Source organism: Solea solea, chromosome 2, assembly GCF_958295425.1.
Source record: "Solea solea chromosome 2, fSolSol10.1, whole genome shotgun sequence".
Lineage (NCBI taxonomy): Eukaryota > Metazoa > Chordata > Actinopteri > Pleuronectiformes > Soleidae > Solea > Solea solea.
Window position 1 is genome coordinate 25,755,391 of NC_081135.1, and position 22,735 is coordinate 25,778,125.

The 22,735-nt window shown below is 39.2% G+C and overlaps 4 protein-coding genes and 1 non-coding gene across 9 annotated transcripts; 1 reads left to right on the plus strand and 4 right to left on the minus strand.

Annotated features, from left to right (window-relative positions):
* Window positions 1–941: 941 nt before the first annotated feature.
* tra2b (transformer 2 beta homolog) lies at window positions 942–6,313 on the minus strand. 2 transcript variants are annotated; one of them, XM_058623062.1, is made up of 8 exons: window positions 6,178–6,313; window positions 3,122–3,264; window positions 2,828–2,993; window positions 2,465–2,653; window positions 2,196–2,311; window positions 1,567–1,752; window positions 1,321–1,388; window positions 942–1,222 (listed from the first exon to the last, which is right to left on the minus strand). In XM_058623062.1, exons 1-8 carry the CDS (start codon window positions 6,199–6,201, stop codon window positions 1,212–1,214), a joined length of 903 nt encoding a protein of 300 aa, XP_058479045.1. In that variant the 5' UTR covers window positions 6,202–6,313; the 3' UTR covers window positions 942–1,211. The 2 variants fall into 2 exon arrangements, with proteins under 2 accessions (XP_058479045.1, XP_058479044.1); XM_058623061.1 differs by having other exon boundaries at window positions 1,321–1,391.
* Window positions 6,314–7,487: 1,174 nt separating this feature from the next.
* hce2l1 (high choriolytic enzyme 2-like 1) lies at window positions 7,488–10,348 on the minus strand. 2 transcript variants are annotated; one of them, XM_058620181.1, is made up of 9 exons: window positions 10,228–10,348; window positions 10,094–10,145; window positions 9,896–9,982; window positions 9,665–9,817; window positions 9,459–9,576; window positions 9,197–9,375; window positions 8,336–8,417; window positions 8,122–8,246; window positions 7,488–8,025 (listed from the first exon to the last, which is right to left on the minus strand). In XM_058620181.1, exons 1-9 carry the CDS (start codon window positions 10,297–10,299, stop codon window positions 8,012–8,014), a joined length of 882 nt encoding a protein of 293 aa, XP_058476164.1. In that variant the 5' UTR covers window positions 10,300–10,348; the 3' UTR covers window positions 7,488–8,011. The 2 variants fall into 2 exon arrangements, with proteins under 2 accessions (XP_058476164.1, XP_058476156.1); XM_058620173.1 differs by having other exon boundaries at window positions 9,896–9,949; window positions 10,046–10,145.
* Window positions 10,349–10,938: 590 nt separating this feature from the next.
* hce2l2 (high choriolytic enzyme 2-like 2) lies at window positions 10,939–13,345 on the minus strand. 2 transcript variants are annotated; one of them, XM_058620193.1, is made up of 9 exons: window positions 12,888–13,345; window positions 12,770–12,812; window positions 12,624–12,686; window positions 12,381–12,536; window positions 12,124–12,241; window positions 11,847–12,025; window positions 11,611–11,692; window positions 11,406–11,530; window positions 10,939–11,302 (listed from the first exon to the last, which is right to left on the minus strand). In XM_058620193.1, exons 1-9 carry the CDS (start codon window positions 12,945–12,947, stop codon window positions 11,283–11,285), a joined length of 846 nt encoding a protein of 281 aa, XP_058476176.1. In that variant the 5' UTR covers window positions 12,948–13,345; the 3' UTR covers window positions 10,939–11,282. The 2 variants fall into 2 exon arrangements, with proteins under 2 accessions (XP_058476176.1, XP_058476183.1); XM_058620200.1 differs by having other exon boundaries at window positions 11,402–11,530; window positions 12,888–13,344.
* Window positions 13,346–14,767: 1,422 nt separating this feature from the next.
* On the minus strand, window positions 14,768–14,840 carry trnak-uuu (transfer RNA lysine (anticodon UUU)). The gene has a single exon. It is a non-coding gene; the product is annotated as a tRNA-Lys (tRNA).
* A 2,279-nt stretch (window positions 14,841–17,119) lies between these two features.
* On the plus strand, window positions 17,120–22,621 carry ankzf1 (ankyrin repeat and zinc finger peptidyl tRNA hydrolase 1). 2 transcript variants are annotated; one of them, XM_058620138.1, is made up of 16 exons: window positions 17,120–17,359; window positions 18,411–18,557; window positions 18,641–18,771; window positions 18,867–18,969; window positions 19,062–19,267; window positions 19,367–19,476; window positions 19,581–19,734; window positions 20,250–20,472; window positions 20,560–20,658; window positions 20,797–20,964; window positions 21,090–21,215; window positions 21,328–21,598; window positions 21,683–21,794; window positions 21,887–22,054; window positions 22,139–22,209; window positions 22,362–22,621. In XM_058620138.1, the coding sequence occupies exons 2-16, from the start codon at window positions 18,434–18,436 to the stop codon at window positions 22,486–22,488; spliced, it is 2,193 nt and encodes a 730-aa protein (XP_058476121.1). In that variant the 5' UTR covers window positions 17,120–17,359; window positions 18,411–18,433; the 3' UTR covers window positions 22,489–22,621. The 2 variants fall into 2 exon arrangements, with proteins under 2 accessions (XP_058476121.1, XP_058476129.1); XM_058620146.1 differs by having other exon boundaries at window positions 20,800–20,964.
* The last annotated feature ends 114 nt before the right edge of the window (window positions 22,622–22,735 follow it).

A 22,735-nucleotide genomic window follows, 5' to 3' on the forward strand; every position in this document is an offset into this window, starting at 1 on the left:
AAATGCAATAATATGACTATTCCCCTTAAAACACAGCATTTATCTGTGAAAAGTTGCAAGTTGCAACCAAGTATCACTCACCTCAACTTTTCCTTGCAAGTGTATCGGAGAACCTCCACAGCCGACCTGGCACCTGATATGAATAAAAGGCTAATTGACAGGTAATGAAAAAACAATTCATACAATTGGATAATTGCATACTTGTTTTTTTTTATTATTATTTCTGTCAAATGAAAATAATTTCACCCAAATTTTATACACTGCACCTGTTAATTAAATCACTTCCTTTCTAATGGGTTAAGGTGGCGATCTATTTCAGCTCTAAATAGGGGAAATGTATTTTTTGTGAAGTAACCCTTAAACAATGCAACCTGCTTTTACTTTACACTTACAATCTATTTTTTTCCCCTCACTACGAGCCAGAATGGGCAACTTCAGAGAAATAAGAAGCCAAAAATTTGGGGGAAAATGCTTGTGCTGCGCTGTATATTACAGATGCTGGAGAAGACTGGACTCCTCTGTGCTCAGCAGGGGTCGCTGTTGCACTTCAGTTCCTACACCACATGATGAATAAACACTGTACATGGTGAACTTGATTTTCTCAGCTATGTTTAGTCATGGATAAGAGTTCCTTTCTGGTTTTGATATTGACCAGGATATTCTTAGTTAATTAAAGTGAGATAATAGCTGTATAACATCCTGATATAACAACTTTGATCTATGGGAATATGCTTTTCTAGCTTTCTGTTATATTAGTTGGACAAATTATGAAAAAGAAAAGAAAAATCTATATTAACAAGTGGTTTCCAACAAGTGCAATTCTGCAAAACCATGTTACACAATATGGTAAGATGCATACTTTCCTTTAACAACAGGCTCACAGCAGGACATGTATTGAGACCCAGTGTTGAAGTGTGGTAAAGAACAGACAGAAGTCAAAGTGAAAAAAACAGATCCTGCTTTTAATCTGTTCTAAGATTGAATTTCACACAAGTTGTATATAAAAAAAAAAAATCAAAACATTTATGACAGGTATTTCCTACACATTCAAAATTAAAAACATAAGGGGACAGCTCGGGTCAGTTTACATTTACTGGTCATGTGTATTTGCAAACAGAAAAAGAGGATAACCCTAAGAAAAAACTGTATGTCACGCAAACGTTTCCTGTCCATCGTTGGAAAGAGGAGGGCTTTCTGCTTGCCACCAACGTTTAATAACGACCTGTGAAACAAAACAGTCATCAGAATAAACCTCAACCCACTGCAACCTCTTGAATCGTGATCAGAAAAAGCATTTGATAATTTATGAGGGAGACTCACGAGGAGAATAAGACCGTGATCTGGATCGAGACCTGTAAGCACCTCTGTAGTACGGAGATGGAGATCGCCTTCTGAAACCGAACCAAATTAAAATTGTCACAACACAGAATATTTCAAGGCACAGGTGAGGCCGAGATCCTACGTTATTATAGAGCAAACACGCCAGTTCACACAATGAGCAATCAAACAAAGGAGACATTTAAAAAAAATAATAAAACACAATGATAATTTGGAGGTCTACATCACCTGTAGGACCTGTGGTAGTCCCTGTCATCATAGCGCTCATAGCCACCTCTGTCGTATCCACGATCGTACCCACGATCATACCCGCGGTCATAGTCGCGTGAATGTCGAGGACCACTCGGACCACCACCTCCTCCGCCGCCGCCACCACCACCGCCGCCGCCGCCACCGCTGCCACCACCACCACCACTATACAGATACAGAAAATAATTAGTTACATTACAGACTGAGCATCTGCTAATAATATCCTGACTGAGCAGGTAAACAAAATGTCTCCTTAACTGCAACTGTAGGGTATGATTCTCTCAGATATGACTGAGGTTCAGGCATTATTATGTAGAATGTAAGTCATGAGTCTCAAATCCTTAATGACAGGATTGATCACAAGTCTACAATCAAAAACTTAATTATATTTGATTAATTTTTCTCTTTTCATAAATTCTGGAAAAACATTTTTTAAACAAACGCGTTACACATATATCCAACTAGGTTAATTTCTTATCCATCATGGACACAAAGTTTCCTTTAAACATGGTAAACCCTGATATTTTGTTTTGGATGAATTATAGCTAAAATATAGCATACTGGAAGAGCATGTGTGGTTATGTGAATGAAACATGCAGATGGCTTACTATGTGGGTCGTCCCATGTAGATTCCAGGAGTTGGGGTGTGAGGTCTCTTTGTGATGGAGAAGTCTACTCTGATCCTACGACCGTCCAACTCCATGCCATTGGCTCGCTCCTTTGCCTGGCAGCAGACAAAATTAAGATTAGAAACCCACAAAATGCTGAAACTGCTGCCCCCGCGACCCGGCCCCGGATAAGTGGAGGATGATGATGACGACCCACAAAATATTTCAGGAACAGGTTTGGCAGAGGCATTTGCCTATTAATATCTTACCTCTCCAGCGTCATTTGTATTCTCAAAGTAAACGAAGGCAAAGCCCCTGGAGCGTCTCGATTGCTGGTCATACACGATGCTGACATCTGCCAGGGGGCCATATTTAGAGAAGACCTCCCTCAGATCCCTCTCTGTGGTGTACAGGCTGAGGCCAAACACTCCCAGGCAGGCGTTTGGATCTGGATTAGTCTAGTTTTAAAAAGATCAACATTTTTGTACAATTAACAATTCATACGGTCATCAATTAAAAAAAAAACAAATATCAAACTGCTGAACAATTACATGACAGTGTTAACTAAAATGGACGGATTCACATTTTCAACAGGAATGAGGTTTATAAAAGAGGAGCCATTGAGCACTTACCCGATTTCCTATATGTCTGCGGCGATTGGACATGGGTGAGTGGCTATGACTCCTGCTCCGGCGCTCTCCACTGTAGGACCTACTACTACGAGATCGCCGATGATGGGACCTGGAGCGAGACCGGGATCGGCTGTAGTGTTTGCGCGATCCACGATGGGAATTGGACCTGAAACATAGATTAAAAAAAAATGACACTTCCACAATGATATATGGCTATTTAAATCCAAGTATTTACAGTCAAACATCTTCATTATAGAGTTTTTTGCTGCTGTAATTACAGAAAAACACAATTACCTAGATTTTGACCTGGACTGAGACCGAGATTTGGAGCGGCGGTGGCGGGAGCCTTCCTTTGAGGCTGGTGACCGAGCTGGGGAGCGGCTCGCAGACTTTCCTGAGCCTGGTGGACTGGCGCTCCTGGAGGCAGAGCGAGACTCCTAAATGGATCACACACACACGCACGCAAACATCTTATCAGTATCAATGCAAGGACAAACTGAGAAATTTATGTATGATCAAGAATATTCTGATAGGATTACATAATATGGCAGAATTCATAATTGTGAAGTAGGAAAGCAGGTTAATGCTATTTGTGTGCTTGTGCAAATATTAAAAAATTACAATTCTAACATTAATTTGAGTAAATAAATTGTCAACATGATAAATAACAAAGTTACAAGGATTGAATCTGTGTGTTGTATTTAATAGAAAAACATGCAAAAGGCAATTGACAAACAGACAAGAAAATTACTTGGCACAGTGGTCTTATGCAGATTACTTCCTTAACTTCATTTCTTTAACTTCATTACTTCACATTATTCTTCTTTCTTCAAATGTCTTATTTCTTCTTACTTCCCCCATCTCATATACAGCCCATACTTCTTCCCTCGCCATGCTTTTGCATGCATTCAATAATTGTGCTTCACACATCTGAACTTCATATTATTGAAATTAAAGTGGACATGAGACTTCTGCTTTTTCTTGGTCCAACCTTAACCTTTATGAAAAAGAAAAGGATGAAGACTACAATTAAAACTGCAACCTCATTGAACGATTCATATGTTATTATAATCTTGCATATGATATACAAATTATTTCACTTTCAGTGGTTCTTCATTCACTGCTATGTCTGATCAGCCACGTAAAGTAAGAAGCGAAGTCAGTATAAGAAGATGCATTTATGTGAATATTACGCAAAACTGAAAAGGTGAGCATGTGAACACATGTTGATCCAATTGTTTAAATTTTGGTTGTGTGACAACTAGGTGTCTGCACATCAGGAAAACCGAAAGAAACAAGTACAACTATCAATCACAGATTAGAACAAAACAAGGATTACATGATCACATTTCTTTCTTCTCCTCTGCAGTATATAAATTGTTTTAATACACATGCACAAAAGTTGTGACTTTTAAGACATCAATAGTACACTTCAAACCACTGAATGTGAATGACTGCTAAACAGACTATTATGTTAATTGTTGGCTTTAAAATGAGCCCAACCCACCTCAAGATTTTTGCTGTCACTCATTTGCTTTTAATTAATTGCATCCTTGGATAAACTAATTCATTCATTAATTGATATAAACTAAATAACAACATGTGAGGTTTTCCCATAAGGCAATACAATCATGTGACAGAAGAAAAAATTTAAAGACAAAGTCCAAATACACTGTTCATCTCCTCTTGAGCTGCAAGTTGCAACCAACGGTTATTTCATAATTATTTGTTTGTTTGGGCCATAAAACGTTGAACCCTGAAATTACAATTCTCAAATCTCTTATTTTGGCAACAGACTAAAATGATTCAGTTTAAACGATTTATTTGATATATGGTGCAAAAATATTCAAGCTGGGGAAAAAAATTCAGAACACTTAATTCTAACACCAACAGATTAATTGATTATCAAGATAGTTGGCGATTATTTTAGTAGTTGATGGTTGCAGCCCTACCCTCCTTCCAGACTTAGCCAAATCTGACCCTTCTGTATATTTCTTATTGGGCATGTGACAACAACTGCATACAGAGAAAAATTTCAATGACGTAAAAATAAATTTCATTCAAATCTCGCTAAACCACAGTACAGGGCAATATATGGAGCATAGAAGTGTGGAGAGATTTTTCAAATTCACTGAATATACTAACAAAATGATCTCTGGACATACTGGTCAGTACCCTGAAAAAACATTTAACTCACTACTAACTGCATTAAGATGTTTCTAGAATTCAGGAGAGAAAATGCAATGCAAATTAAAGCCTGAATGAGAGGGCTGCAACTGATAAATTTTTCACGATCAGGAATTAATTTCTTAATAAATCTACTAGTTGTTTGGTCTATACAATTTCAGTGGTTGTGAAACCACAAACAGATGGTGTTTTGTTTTGTATGTAAACTGAAGATATCCCGTTTTATATTTCTCTGTTATGTACAGCAAAGGAACCACATTTTTATTATTAAAACAGACTTAATAGGGTAAAAGGAATTAAATTGTTTTATAACACACATCGAAAATAATTAGTTGAAGCCTGCAAATGGGTGTGCAAAAATCTTGAGGCAGCCTATCACTTTTAATTGTTAAAATGTTAAACTTTGTTATTGTTAGACACAAATTGCCACGCTCACAATAACAGAAACCGTAGTGAAAGACTAATATTAGCGTTAGCAAACATATTAACATCTCCCCATCGATATACCATATGTAATTTCTGGACACAGTTAAATACAATTATTTAAAATGGTTGAGCAGTTATCTTTGAGGAATCGAGGCTCAGAAACAAACACAGACCGTAGATATCCAGAGCCTGAATATCCAACATGTTTAACAAGTCCGGCTGCTTTTTTTTTTTTAGAACATTATGTAACGGCGTAGCAAAAAATAACCTTGCCTAAAATTCAGGAGGGTAATCAAGTTACAATCCTGCATTCTGACTATGTACCTGTCCATGAGTTAGTTTCTTAATAACTGCTTTAGCTGCTTAATTGTATAAACTTATTTTATCTACGCTTGTATACTCACATTAGGCCCTAACGCCTAGCTACACGGCTAACAACGAAAAAGCTACCGCGAACTACCTAGCTAAAATTGTTAGCACACGATAAGGTTTATTGTACAACTACCCGGAACACACATTCATAATACATATATATACACTTTATTGAAGTATAATTATCATAAGGATATCATAGATAGACGCACATGTGATTAATACATAATAATCTGATACGAAACGCGGGGTGGAGCTAGCCAGCTAGCTAAAGTTAGCTTACCAGCATTAGGCAACACGCAACATATTTTAGCTTAAAAAAAAACAACCGTGACGGATAAAGTCTGGACAAAGATCATACGTACCCGGTCTTTGTTTTTATCGCTCATTTTTATCGACAGCGAATTAATCAACGTTAGCTGACTACAGACAAGTGTGAGCAGCGGCAGCAGCGACTTTAAACGGTGACTCCTCCCATGTGGTGGACACAGATGCTAAAGGAAGTGCATGGTGTGCACGACTTAAACATGAAAGCAAATGAATAAAAAGAAATAAATCAAAGTATTATTATTATTATTACTATTATTATTATCACGTGCAAGCCCGTTTCGGCCACATAGAAAAAAGAATGCATACTAAGTCATTATTATGAGATACTAAGTCCTAATTGTGTATCTAATAATTAAATATATAATGATAATGAAGTAATAATGTTATCCTATTTCGAAATGATGACTTAGTATCTCATAGTTATGAGATGTTAAGTCGAGACACTAAGTCATAATAATGAGATATAATCTCAATTTTATTTATACAATTACACTGTCTCATTGTTAATAATATAATACTATCTCACTATTAATAATATAATTATATTATATTATTAATAATGAGATAGCATCTTGTAAGTATGAGATACTATGACTTAGTATCTCATATTGATGATATTATTATTATTATTATTGTTATTATTATCATTATTAAGAAAAGCAAATAGCACAAATAGTTTACGCTGCATACATGTGATGGAATGAAAATGTTACATCTAGTTCATGAAAACAGTTATGTCAGTTCAAGTGACTGTCAATGTGAAATAGATGTGAGCTATGGAAATACAAAACACTTCAGTATAGTTTTCAAAAAAGCTTTAGTTTTACATTTAAAATACTTTTAACATGTCGCATATTTACACTCTACATTGACCATAGAAGTGAGTGTCAGAGTGAGTGGTTGTTTGATTCCTATTTTGTTACACATCAAGGTAAAAAAAAGAAAAGAAAAAAAAGGCCTAAGCATATCTGAATAAATGATGTTACCAGTAATTACAATATTTCTCAAATAATCCATGATGGACTCTATGGGTTGGATTAAGATTTTTAATTCTCATCTAAAATATCGCATAACACAGTGCAGTATGTCTGTTTCTGATATTTCTCAACTCCTCACCTATTCCCTTTGTACTTTCCTTTCATTCTGCCTTCACAACACTTTAGATTTGGATGTGAAGAACAGATAATGACTGCTGACACTGGGTTGCGTGGTGGCAGGAACACCTAAGTAAAGCAAACAACCTTTGTTTTAATATTTTAATAGTCTTGAAACTTGACATTAATAAAAAAAAAATTTTTAAAGATCTGATCAGACATATTCTGTTACACTGCATATTTTCAATAATGGATCACAATGGAAGCCCCAATTTGAAGTCCATGGCTGCACGACATGCAGAAAGTAAAACAGTAAGCATAACACTTAGTGTTGCACTGGTTTTATTTAAAGAGAGCAGAAGCTGAGAAGGAGGCAGAAACAGAACAAACACTTTCAGTCTGTGCATGCTGTGATTTAAATGTCAGCTGTACGCACATGAGAAACTAATTTACTTCTGGTCCAGCATATTATCACAGTGCTTAAATACTTGTTAGAGAAATGCTGTTTTTCAATTTTTAATGGTCCATTTATTTCATTTTATGACAGAGTTTATGTCAGTTTCACAGAATGTTCTAAAAAAAAAGAAGAAAAGATTGCACTCAATCTAAAAATACAGACTAATAATTGTGATAGTGTTTTAAAAATATGAATTCAGAGAAATGAAATGGCTACAAATGTATGTTTACCACATGCTGAAGACTATAGCACTTATTACCTGGGAGCACATTCAACAGATAAGACTATAAAAAAACTAGGTTAACTCTCTGGATCCAGTTACTCATTGGCACCTATGACGGAATGAAAAGAAAAATTATACATCATTAATTTTTATTGAAGAAATAATGATGTCCAGCAATGATGTCAGTTTTTTTAAGGTCACCTACCACAGTTATAAAGGACGTTAATTTTATGAAGATCTAGAGCACTCGGGCCATCTCGCTGGCCAATAGGAATGTAAGGATCTGGTTTGGGGATGATGGTTGGTCCACCGTCTTCAGAGAAGGCATACCTGCAAAAATAAAGTATATGCTTGTAATGCCCCAGCACAAACAAAACAAAAAAATACCTGTTATTATGTTGCCTCAAGGAGCAGCATACCTTCCATAATGCATGACAGAGTTGTAGTCATATGGGCTGTTGAGATTGTTTGTCAGCTGTTTCCTGAAGTTGTGAATGCGGTCTGGTAGAGCACAAAAATAAAGGACATTTGATTGATTGACTGATTGTTGTGTCATGCACAAAAGTGCCTGACCCTCATGGCTCTATAAGACCTCAAAACGTACAGTTGCAGCAGTTCATCCAATATTCCAATACATTTCAAATCATTACAAAAGGTACAGATTATTTTACAGCTCTGTTTTAATCCTTAGAACACAGAGCATTTAGCCTGCTTTTTGCCATTCCATTACTATATTTAAACTTACATACAGTGGCTATAAGAATGTGCAATACATAGACATATCTTTTTTTTCAGCACAACCTATAGGCAATCTGATTTTTGCCAACTTGCCAAGAAAAACAACTCAGATTTGTTCAATTTCAAAGTTCGCTTGGCTTATTTTTATGAACAAAAATAGACGGAAAACTGTCTATTTTGTGATTTCTGCACCATTATCACTACTGCCTTTTTCTTTTTAAAAATATTCAATATAGAATTAATCATAACTTTGACTCATAGACTCAACACATTTTGTAAAGCCTGAATATGTGATCTATGAACACACACACTCTCAGGATGTCCATATAAGGAGTTGTGTATTATTCCCACAGCAATTTACCAAGGGTGCTCTTGGGTTAACTAAGGGTTAAACAGTCTGACAAAATAAAATCTGCTGTAGCATGGCATAATCAACAAGTCAATCATCAGCGCACATAAAGGACATTTTACTAAAAAGCACATTATTTATGTCATCATATAGGAAAATACAACATGAAATGAACCTCATCCTCAATCCTAACCTGGCATGATGTTATTCCATACAATTGTAACATAGTGGTCTCGGTCAGAGCGGGACTGCTCATGGACAAAGCCAAGAGCGTGCATGAACTCGTGGGAGGCCACTCCTGCCCACATGCACCCAGGAGTCTGCAGTGACAAAGTTTGGCTTCCCCCAGTCTGCCCCAGGAATGACCAGCAGCTTGGAGAACACAACAAAAATCACATGCAATAACTATATATAAACAACACATAGGTGCAACATGTTGTCAGAATCCTACTCACCCATATCTTGGCTGAACGTCGAGGAAATTACCCTCATGAGTGCGTGGAACAAATTTGATGCACGTTCCAGCGGCGATGTCTTGCATCCCGGTTTCTATGGTGATTCTGTCCATGTCGTCTAAAAAAACATGAAGCAAAATTGTGACAAACATTCAAACTGTAAAAATAGCCCCTCTAAAATACTTGCTCCATATAAATTCATATACCGTATAGTGGGGAGATGATGTATGGAACATAAACAAATCCATCGACTGATTTAGGCCACAGACAGGAGTTACCAGGGCAAGTTATTGCACTCTGTAAGTGTGAAGTGGCAATATCGCCTTCTCTGAATGTCACGCCTCGAGGTGCTCGCAGCCCTTACGAGAGAAAAAACAAACATGCGTCGGTACATGTTACGAACAGGCATGATTTCGCATAACTTGCAGATTACTTACTACTGTTGACTGCCAGGATTTGATCCATCGCATTTATGTCATCAAAGTCATCATCTACATTTAAAGAGAAATAATGATAGGCTTCCTCTGTTTTACATTGACGGGAAAAAAAACACCATAAAAAAATGTTGTTAAAAGATTGTTATTTACATGCATGATGAAGTGCACTTAAAGGTTTCTTTCTTGCCAAGAGCCCACCTGAGTATTTCCTTTTCAACCTCACTTTACCCTCATGTACTCCTGTGGAGTTCTGTAACACAGAGGTGCACGTTAAAAGAGTTGGGCTGCAAAACGTAACGGGGGGGGCTGTGATCTAAAATATTTGTACTGACCTTAACAGGGAGAAGGTACGCCTGGGTCAGCAAGCCAAAGAAGACACAGAGGAGGATCGTGGTAGAATTCATTGTGGGTCAGTTTGGTAGACCACTATCAGTCTGCGGTATTCCAGTGCAAATGAGCTCCTCTCCTCCACTGAATCTATATAGCCACTTCTCCTCCTGTGCTCTGTACTGATTGGGCACATGTTCTATGATGAAGCAAGATTAAGACCCCCTCATCAACCCTGCGTGTGTAATTTAGCCAAGTCCACTGCTGAGCCGTAACAGGTGGTCCCGCTGCTGACCCTCACTTGTGCCCTGTATTTACCGTACGTCAAGATTCAGCACTTTTGTGTTGTGCTGCTGGATGTGCTTCAGCTCAGCAGTTGCTATCAGGAGAATAACTGTTCGCCCCATCCGACAGACCAGCAATTTGTGTCTGACCGAACTGGCAACTAGTGATTTAGTGATAAACTCAGCTGATAACTGGCTTGACGGCAAACATTTTCTCATATAAATATAAAAACAAAACAGGATCCTTCTCCCAATATTATCTTTTTTTTTGTCCCTGGGGCAAATTTAAAAGGCAGTGACACAGGGGAGAACTACACTTGAGGGGAAGTTTAGTGAATTTCAAATATGTGGTTGCTGGAAATGTTGAAACATAACACTGCTGTATTTGAGTTGAACGTTCTTTATTTAAAATGTGGATGCTTCCATGACCTATCACAAAACTAGTTACTCATCAATCCAGGTAAGTAGCCCTCTTTAGTCTTGGTCTGCTAAGTATAGAAACCCATTTTATTTACATTCATGTTATGTCAGACTCATTTATGAAATACTTGAAACTCTATATAGCATATAGTGGCACATGGAAGACAAGTTCAAACTAAGTTATGATGAATGTCAGTCTCTCACACCACTTTTACTGTCTCAACCTGTTTAAAATCGTGTTTAAACTCACACATTTGCATGCACACAGAGGAAATGATCACAGAAATGTTTATTTAAAATGTCTTTCAGATATAACAGCAACGTCTTATATTAGCCTCCCCTCCACTCCAGTCTGGTTAATTTTCATCCATGTCACCTGTGGGAAAGAAAAGAAAAGGAAAAGAAAAGGAATTACACGTTTTTTTCCTGCACATTTTGTATTACTGTTACAAATGTCTGACAGCAGGTTTGGTACCAACTGCATTCGTAAAGCTTGTTGATTTTCAGCCTGTCAATGTGGCTGAGAGTCGTTGCTTGGCCCAGCTTTGTGTCTTTGCTTTTCTTAGGAATGATGGTTGGCTCCCCATCCTGAGAGTAGGCATACCTACAGACATACACATCATTACAAATACGTGAAGTATACAATAAACTGTGCAGTGATTAAATCAAGGTGACACTGCTTACATCCCAAAGTGCATGATTGAGCCATAGTCATATGGCAGGTCCAGATTGTCCGTCCTGAATTTCTCAAAATTCCTTAAACGATCTGTTGGAAATGGGAAATGTATTTATTTATTTTGATATGTACAATGTGAGGCATTTCACATCTCTATTTGTGAAAATTGGTACCCAGATACGCTTCGTTTGTGGAGATTTCATGACCCAATGCCACCCCCTCTTTCCCGCCCCATGGAAATTACCCCTCCAAATGTTTGGCCACATGATGGTGACATAGTTGTCCCGGTCGAAGCGAGACTGCTCGTGCACAAAGCCCAGGGCATGCATGAACTCATGGGAAACCACTCCAACTTGGACACAGTCGGGGCTCTGGAGGGACACGGTCTGTCTTCCACCACGGGAACCAAGGTAGGACCAGCACCTGCATTAACAACCAAAAACACATACATCGAGACACTAGTTAGAATTTTTAAAATAGGTTCTGCAAGGTTATGAAATAAAATGTTCTCATCCCCTCACCCAGACTTTTGCTGGATGTCGATGTAGTCTCGCTGGTGAGTCCGAGGCACAAATCGCACACAAGTTCCTTTCTCTATGTTCTCCATCCCTTTCTTTATCTGCTTTGTATCAATTTCAGCTGTTGGTTTAAAAAAAGTTGTTAAATGTATGAACAATATGACTGTGATCTGTTACACTACAGAAAACAACAGTATTGTATTTAAGTAGTCACATTGAATACAGAAAATGCGATTCAAATAACTAAGTTAGAAGCATACTGTAGTCAGGTGACAGCTTGTACGGAATGTAGACATGTCCGTCCACTGACTTTGACCAGAGGCAGCTCCGTGCAAAGCAGACTTTGGAGCGTCTTCCAGCAGAGACAGCAATGTCTCCCTCTCTCAGGCTGGTGGAGCCATCAATGATACGAGAAGCTGGGACAAAAATCAGCCAAGTTATAAGCATTTGAGACTGGAAAACATGTGTTAGAGTATGTTTCAAGCAAATTGTCGGCAACTTACCTTGGAACTCATTTGCTTTAATGATTTCATCCATCGTTGTCCTAACAGCATCCTCATCACGCTCTTAAAAAGAAGAGTATTAGTCAATTTGTGTGTGTCTTTACTGCACTCATGCTACAATCTGATTAAAATTGCATTGACTGTACCTTTATAGCCAACAGGTCGCCATTTTGGGCTGAACAAAAAATTCTGCAAAAGTGGCAAAGTTGTACGTGATTCCAAAACGGTCGATAAACCTGTTAAATTCAACTTGTGCATATTTACCTGAGTGTGTGCGGCTGAAATACTGGAGGAGACCATGCACAGGAGGATAATCCGGTCCATCTTGGCTGCTCAGATGTGTCGCCTGTGTTGCCATTTTACTTGGAAACACTTGGCTTTATAAGTGTTTCCAATCACTGTCCTGAGATAATACCCATGATTATCTCAGGGTAAATTACATGGTATGGTTAGTGTTATTTGTTTGAGTGAGTTTAATACCCAAATTAGTTAGATTCTTTCATAAACAACAACTCCAACAGTAGGATAATGTGAGGTCCCACTGTGTATAATAACAGCTTCAATTCAATCACTAGCTTCAAATTAAATGTTTTAATGTGTGGCATCTTTCCATGGCAATTTAAGGCTTTGGTTGTATGATTCACTGACCAGGAGTACTGTTTTCTTCCTACTGAAACTAAGCTTACCAACAGTTTACATGCAGTGGTATTCTAGTAATATCTGATGATATGTGACAGTAACAAAACTTCACTTTTTTAGGTTCATGCAAATCTAATCTAACAATTGCATGGCAGCACAGGGCTGGCCCTATAGGTATAAGCGAACAGAGCGGCTGCTTGGGGCCCCCTTACCACCAATTTCAACATATCCCTTCAATGAGTGAGTGTTTCTGCCTCTTTCTGCTGCTTTTTCCAAGATAACTTTCACTTTCCATATCTGGCAGTTATTCAACCGTTTAGGAATTATGGTACCGAGAAGCTGATGTCACAAACATGTGACGCGCTGCTGAAGTCCTAAGGGCTACCGTACAGAGGGCTAGAAATCTATATATCTATATCTTAAGCTAAATTCGTGAATCTAAATAGTGTTTATCATAACTAAATTGCATCCGTTCCAAGTTTTCAAAACCAAGGCTCTGGTTTGCTAGTCTGCTGTTGTATTTAGTTATTTTTTCACTTCACGTTCAGTATACCACACTTGAAAGATTAAAACAAGGCAATGTTTTATCATTTTACTACCCTCTTTCCACTGATTTGGCGTAAATAACAGCTATAATATATAGGTAATTTATAGTATTACATTTGTATCAATAACAGACTCCTAGGTGGTGGGAGGGGCCCCCCAAAGGGCCCCATAAAGTCTTGGCTACGCCCTGAAGGTAACTTTAAATGTGACATTGTTGAAGGCTGATCTGGGCATTGAGTACACACCATAACTGTAAAAAAATGCCTTGTTGATGTCACAGGTCAGAGAAGAATGAGCAGTCTGGTTTGAGATGATGGAAAGTCATAACTAGGGCTGAACAAGTTTGCATAAATATCAGGGTGAGATTATGCAAATTATATATTAAAAGTGATGACTGTGATCTGATATTTGTGTGGGAAAACAAATATGTTTTTGTCAATCTGTAGATCATGATGTGCACACCTCAGGACTGAGATTGAATCTAAAAATGGTAATTTGACACACATTTTGGCTTTAAGAAATATTGGCGCCGTATTGCGATTCGAATTAAATTTCGATTAATTGTTCAGGCCGGTTCGAGCCCCGATTGGGACAAGAGTCTTTCTGCATGGAATTTGCATGTACTCCCCGTGTGAGCGAGGGTTTTCTCCGGGTCCTCCGGCGTCCTCCCACAGTCCAAAAACATTCAATATGGGGATAAAGTAAATTGGACACTCTAAATTGACCGTAGGTGTGAGAGTGAATGGGTGTTTGTCTCTACATGTGGCCCTGGCTGTGGAGGATTAAGCGGTAGAAAATGGATGAACGTTCAGGCCTGACAACCAAGGTAAGCAGAAGTCCATTTGTAAACGCACATGTTAAACCTCTAAACAGCAGCAAGATCTACACGCTATCTTTTTAACTTCATCTACAAGCGTATGGAAAATTAATATATTCTTCTTAATGTGAAAATAAATTACCGCCCGAACAGGGACTTGAACCCTGGACCCTCAGATTAAAAGTCTGATGCTCTACCGACTGAGCTATCCGGGCTCTGAGCTGTCGACATGGAGACTGGTATTACAATGGTAAGATATACCAATTCGAACACTATTTAACTAACGTTGACTGTGGAATTCTGCAGAAACGAATGTTATCATGGGCGAATTTGCACACCTCACGTACCCAGCGCGACGTGACCATTCCACGGTATGACGAGATAAAGTTGCCGTCAAACACGAATTAGCTGCAAGAAACCAAACGTCGTATGCTTAGTGTTTGTGGCTACAGCTAATTACGGTGCAAACGAAGAAGGAAACAGCTGAAGAAGTTCACCCTTGAGCAGAAAACAATAGTTAACGCTGTGTGTTGTGTCGCCGAATTGCAGGAGCAGATGAACACATGGCGACAAGCCATCCTGGAGAACAGACTCAAACTGGAGGACATTCAGAAGCAAAGGCAGCGTGTCGAGCAGGAGACGCTTGAATGGTAATGTGATTCATTTTGAGCTAAGTTTTGTTCTGTGAACACCAACATGAGTCCTGTAGTGGTCATGTGTTGTGCTCGGTTCAGTCCAAATGTGAATGCAGGTTCAACACAAACAGGTTCTTCTGTCACTAACTGTTGCTTTCACGCCTGTAATGGTTGTGTTTTCAACAGACCAACCCTGTGAGGCCTGCTGGGTATTTCAATGCTATCATCCTGGTGGCAACAAATTAATTCTATGGTTTTATATGTTTGTTTGTTTGTTTGTTTGTTTGTTTTAAATAAATTACTTATTCTATTTATTTATTTGCGACATGTTTGGTTGTAAAGAAGATTATTAGGGCCACATGCAAAAAAAAAACTGGAAACAAAAAAAGTCAGAATTCTAAGAAGAAAAGATATAAGATTAAATCAGAATTCTGAGATTTTGATTCTGAGATTTAAGTCAGATTAAATTCAGAATTCTGAGATTAAAGTCAGAAATTCTGTATTTTTTCTTTTTTAAATGTTTGTTTCCCAAATAATTTTCCCATGTATATCCATATAAAAGCCCTCGTCAGGTGTAAAAATAACTAAATGAAGTCTCATCTAAGTAAGAACTAAAACCAATGAGCAGTATGAGCATAGACTGAATTCAGAAGCGATAATACTGTATTTAATCACATCAAATTGAAAAAGATTAGGAGCACTACTGCACAATGACATATTGTTGAAACTAAATTAAAGAAATAATTCAGGTATTTTGTGTGGTTGAATGAGGTATGAAGGCGCTGACCAGACTGTGACATGGATGCTTTCTATCAGTGAAAACATAGGAGAGCATTTGCTGCTATTGGTAACTGTACTGTTTTGTGTTGATTTGTGTGTCGTTGTTTACTGTCTAATAAGTTCAGCTCTCATTTGCAGCTCAAGAGAATCTGAGCAGCGGATGGAGTTGACAATGGCAAATAGTGGAGTTATTGATGTGTTACAGCAACTGGGTCAAATGCTGCTAAAGGAAAGGGATCTTTCTGAACAACTGAATGGTCAAATCTCAGAGGACAGGTATTGTTGTGTGTGGTGTGTGCACAGAAACTGATGTTTTAAATGTGCAGACCTGCTCTGTAAACTTCCCCGTGTTTCAGAAACCGAAATTTAGAGGAAAGGAGGGAGCGTCTAACAAACAAGGCAAGAAGCCTCACTGCTGAAATTATGGAGGTGCAACAACTTCTGGCAGAGGCCAAAACTCGCAATGTGTCTGGTAAGGAGAGTGTGGAGGATATCTACATCCTTGGCAACTTCTTTTTGCTAAAGTTTGTAATAAACTGCCTATTTTTTGCCAACAGCAGAGGCTGCTGATCCACTCTGACCACAAAGAGAAAGTGAAATCAAAGCAAACCCACGTGATTCAAAAATGTATATTTTTATTTGTTTTGTAAACAATCGCTTGTTATTTCTGTGTGTCATTTAATATTTATGAATCAATTTGTATATATTCTGTTGGACCCAATAAAGTGTTTTCCTTTATGACACCCTATTTTTCCTTTTTTTTATTGGCTAAAATCTTTTTTTCCATGTATCGCTGATGATAGCGAGAGCAGACACATACAGGTCCCAGCCTGATTCTCAGAAATAGCATACAAAATCAAGAGTGTGTGTCACTCAATATATCTAATACAACCACACTTCAAAAAACAAAAACAAACCAACAAAAAACCTACACTTAATCGAAAGTGACGTTCGAAAGTCCATTGATTTAAAATTAAATATATATATATAGTCACATTAACAGTCGTTTAAACTTAATACACTCACATAATACATTGCTTCGCCCTTTTATCTTCTGACGCGTTGAGGCTTCCGTAGTCTATAATGACGGGAGGAAGGAAAAAGCGGAAACGTGTTTTTCTAACATAGGATAAGACGCGTCGGAACCAGTTGACAACGATCTCTCTGCTGTTGTTGTTTCCACTCACAGTCCTGCTGTCGCATATATCACAGCATATGATCCCATTTGAAAAAGTGGATTTGACGGTTAGTGTTGTTTAATCCTCGCCGCTGTTCGGCACATGGTGAAACCTCACTCCTCTGACTGACATCTTTTTATGGTAAGCGGCTATTTTTAAGTTCGTATGTAGTTGTTACTCGTACCATAATATGTCATCTACTTAAAAATCTGTTAGAGCAGCAAAACGACACATTCACCGCTAGTGACGTTAGTACGACACGTGTTGGTCAAAGGACAGATTCAGGCTTTAATCATTGAGCTTCAGCTTTAATCATTGAGTGTATGATCGACTTGTAGTGACGTTAAATGATTGTGATGCAATATGTGTCATTTATTTGTAATAACAGACTAGTGTAATTCATATGCTTAGGAGAAAATATAATTTCACGATTATCCATACTAAAATAATCGTTATTCGCGATGTTATTGCAATAACATATGTATATAACTAAAGCACACTAAGATCACGTGACCTCACATTTTGGTTGGAAACAAAATACCCTTTTTTTATGTCTGCATATTTGAAAGATTATTTAAAAAGTGAAAAACAGCTGGCGCCCCCTTGTGGAATTTTCAAGTTAGAAAGCATTTTTTTTTTAGTGAACTTTTAACAATCTTTCACATTCACTGTTATCTTTTACAATCCATCGTTTTTATTCCACTTCTAATTATTCTGTAAAGGATGCCATGCAGGTATGGGATAACCTGATAAATGACATATCAAAACATGCTGCAATAGTGCGCTGTTAATTTGTTCGCTGTTATTGCACCGGATGAATAGGGAGCAAAGATCAAAGACATGTTAAAAGATCACAGACAGTTGCAGATTAAAGCAAATATCAAAGACATATTTGGTCCCGTTGCAAAAAAACGTCTCTGATCTTTTAAAAACCTGTCTTTGAACTGTCCATTAAGTTAAGATCAAAGGCAGATGCAATTTCCTTTTCAAATGTTAGAGCATTCAATGAAGGCAAGTATCAACATGAAGAATTCAACAGCACCACTGTTTACTTAAGTAACAACACAGCAATGTAAAAATAACACTGCATTACGTTTTAGTGACGTCAGGTTTATCTGCACCAAGAAGAAATTACTCCAGTTTTTATTGACACCCAACTAACTGTAGGTTTATCTGTTTATTTTGCCCCAAGTCTGGTAAATAAAACCTACAGTGATGACGACTTGCGTTGACCAGCGCTCCGTCTTTGATCTTTGCCCAAATGACGAGGCTTTGCTTGGACTGAGAGAAGTGAGGTCTTTCCTGAAGCAATCTGCCAACACAGAGCCTGGCCCTCCCGGTATGTATATACTGTATGTATATAAACTGCAGTTCATGCCTGGTCTGTTCTGTGCTCTGACTTTCTACTTGTTTAACACATAGACCCGCACACAGTGTTGGAAGATAAACACGTGGAGTATGACAGACAGCGAGAGTGCAACTTAGCCAAGGAGGTGTCGGACAAGATGGTCTGCTCAGCCTGCAGGTGCCCCTTCATCAACCGCGAGGAGCAGGTGATCATCATCAAAACGCTCCTCGCTGTTTTGTTCAAATACAAGATGCTAATGTGATGAACGCTGTTCTCGTGTCTTCTGGGTGACTATGTCAGATGGAACACTACAAGCTCGACTGGCATCGCTTCAACTTGAGACAAAAGTTGGCAGGATTGTCGCCCATCACAGTGGAGGAGTTTGAGAGGAAAACTGGAGCTGGTGAGAAAGCCCTACACATCTAGCACAGAGTGTAAGAGGAGAGTAAGGGAGCGGCGGTAACAGCTAATTGATTTCCACTCATCTCTATACAGGAGACATGTCCAGTATCTCAGGCTCAGAGTCTGATTCAGAGGAAGAGAACAGCGATGGTGGGAGAGCAAGCAGTAACGCCCCTGGCACAGACAATGACGGCTCAATTGAAACCAGTTCAATGACTTGTCGAGTCTCCAGTAAAGTGGTTTTCCAGAACTTAGGTGGACAGTATCTATCAGTCCATCGCTGTATTCTGCCGGGGAAGGTGAGTTTCAGCAGGTTCAGTCATTGACAGTGTACCGTTTGTCTGTGTGACCTTCTCACTTCATCCTAACTTCATGTTTTGTTCTTGCAATCGTTTCAGGAAAATGATGAGCTGGATGCAGGATCCTCTCTAATGGCTTTAAGTAGGAAGACAGTGTGGGTCATTCTCATGACAGGTGGAGGCCATTTTGCTGGTGCTATATTCCAAGGGTAAGCAGAATGTTGTTGTTTTTAGATTCCAGATTATCCACAGAAAGTGAGGAGCCATGGGACACACACACACCTCTGTATTCACAGCTGTATTTGTGTTACAGAAAAGAAGTCCTTCAGCACAAGACTTTCCACCGATACACGGTGCGAGCGAAGCGCGGCACCGCTCAAGGGCTGAGAGACTCTCAGAATCGCAGTCACGCACCGAAGTCTGCAGGGGCGGCTCTGAGGCGATATAATGAGGCAGCTCTCGTCAAGGCAAGATTATTATCTGTTCAGCTATTGTAGTTATACTAATGCTTAATAGTGTTTTATTCAACACATCAATGGTCCACATAATCCTGGTTAAGTCCCATCTTTGTCTCATTCAGTTCATGATTAAATCTAATTCGGATTTAACTGCATTTAAAAGTGTTTGGTTTGGTCCTAATTATTATTTAATTAATATTTGCACCATATTTGTTGCACTCAAGCATCGGTATTTAATTCAAAATATCACAATTTATTTCTCATGGGATAGAAAAAAATAAGTGCCTGTAGCTTTAAGGGGATCGGGGTTGACTGTCGGAGCAGTTCACGTTTTTCTGACCGTGTTCAGACGTGATAAGTGTCGATATGTATGCTTTTTCCTTTTGTAATTTTTGTCGAATAAATCCAAAAACACAAGTAACTGTGGTGGACACACTTTGATGGAAAACCAGGGTGTTCAGAGTAAATATGGTTGTTAATTTACAGAGTAGTTAATGTAAAATGTCTATGTCACTTTCATGCAGGATATTCAGGATCTCCTTGTAACCTGGGCCGAACACTTGAAGGAGGCCTCTGCAATATTTATACGAGCCCCCAGCTACAACAAGAGCATATTTTTTAGTGGTCGGGCAGCACCTTTTGACAAGAAAGATCCCAGGATCAGCACACTTCCCTTCCCAACGCGCAGGTCAACGTTTCGAGAAGTGCAGCGGGTACACGAGATGCTTTCCACACTTCGTGTTTACGGTAAGCTGAATAACATACTTGGAGTAATAACATGTTGCCTGCTCACTGTCATACAGCCAAGGTATAATCAGAAATATCTTAATGCAGGGAGAGACACAGACATGTCTGCACTCTTCAGTCCGTCGAAAAAAGTGTGGAAGAAAACTGTCAAAGCAGTAGAACCGAAAAACTCTGATCAAGAGCTGGGTAAGTTTAGCATTTCTGGATATGTGTGTGTGTGTGTGGATTTACAATTTTAATGTAACTGTAGAATAACTTTACAGAGGTATTGTATTATGAAACTTGGTTTTATATTATATTTCCTCTTTTTTTTTTTGGCATCAGCAGAAGAAAACCCAGATAGCTCAGATAAAGAGGAGGGTGGAGACATCCAGCTACACATGGAGGAGCTGACATTAGGAACCCTGGACCTCAGGGAATATGAAGTATGTCCTCCCAGGCACAAGAGAAGGAGGAGGAGAAAGAAGGAGGGAGCCAAAATGCAAACTGAGGGTAGGTCAAATCCAGTGTGCTGTCACGTAGGTGGACAGAGCTACGTTACAGGAACCCATAGGAATGCTCATTTCTCACTCAGAAGTTCAGCAAAGTTCATGAAATTCCATATCGATCTGTGACAGAATTGAGTAATACAGAAGCAGATGACCAAGAAGAGGTGTTACGGGGGGCTACACCTGCAGAGGACGCCACTCAAGAGACGCAAACAAAGACCAAGGGAAAGAAGAAAGCAAAGAAACAAGTGGAGGGTGAGTAGGAGGTCTTCTTCTTACCATTCCTCCCTACACTGAAAATCTCTCTCTCTCTCTCTCTCTCTCTCAAAACTCATAATTCATAATTCAGCTTCCTGTGTCTTCATAGAAGCCGTTGATGAGTCATGGGATTATGGCCTGAGGGACGGCCTCTTTACGGCCTGCAAGACCGGGGACGTGGACGCCCTAAGCAGCCTGCTGGAGCTGCGTGCAGGAACCACAGAGAGTCAAGAGCAGTTGGTGACCAGCAACTCAAACGTGACACTTCTCAATAAACCCATAGACTCTGCAGGCTTCACTTTGCTGCATGTCGCAACTGCAGCTGCACAAAAGGCAGTGGTCAGGCTGCTCCTCGATGCAGGAGCAGACCCGGCCTGCAGGTACGGAAAAAAAAAAAACTACAGTGATCAAAATACACCTTCACTGTGATCATCAGTAGAATTTGTGCAATATTTGTTTCATAGGGATAACAAAGGGCAGAGCCCGTATATTGTCGCCCCTGACAAAGACACGAGAAATGTCTTTCGTAAATACATGGGCGAGAATCCTGACAGATATGACTACAGCAAGGCACAGGTGAGAGCCGATGCTCTGACTTAATAAGTGGTATCCATCACATTCAAGCTGCAAGTTTATTGGTTCCCATTCAACTCCGCTACACCTCACAGGTGCCTGGGCCACTGACGGCAGAGATTGAATCCAAAAAGGTGGAGAAGAAAAGGGCTCAAAAAGCAGTGAGAAAACAGCGAGAAAAAGAGCAGAAGGAGGAGAAGAAGAAAGAGGAGCTGGAGGCCGAGGAAAAGAAGAGGTTTGCGTCTCTGAGCGATCGGGAAAAGGTGAGTTCTTGTGCATTTTTGTTTAATGTTTTTAAAAGAAGAAGAGACGTGAATGTTCAGTTCATGTGTTCTGTTTGTTTTCAGAGAGCTCTGGCAGCAGAGAAAAGGTTGGCAGAGCAGGTAGCTGCATCAGGAGTCAGCATCTCTAACATCAAGTAAGACCCACAAGCGCCAACTGAGCTGTGCATTCATTCCAATTAATGTTTGTCACTCAAAAATGTCTGCTGTGTGTGTGTGTGTGTGTGTGTGTGTGTGTGTGTGTGTGTGTGTGTGTGTTTTTTTTATGTTGGTTTCCCCTTGTTACCAGGAGGTGCTGGTCGTGTGGGGAGTCTTTGCTTGGGAAGGTCCCGTTTCAGTACCTGGACTACTGGTTCTGCACCCCTCGCTGTGTCCAAGCACATCGAAAAGCAAACCCTCTCCCAGGCAAGAACTAACAACAACTTCTGTAACACGAGGACATTTATTTTAAAATGCTACCTCATAAAAACACACGTAAATGTTGTTCACAACTGCCAGTCTGATCATCGTCCAGTCCTGAAATAAAGGAAAGCAAATGACATAACCTGACGTAACATGGCCTATTGTGATCTATAATTATCTTGTAATTATGATCATGAAGCTGCTGGTAACTTGGAACTTGTTTAGATGCGGAACATCAAGTAGATTTGAGCGTGACTCTCC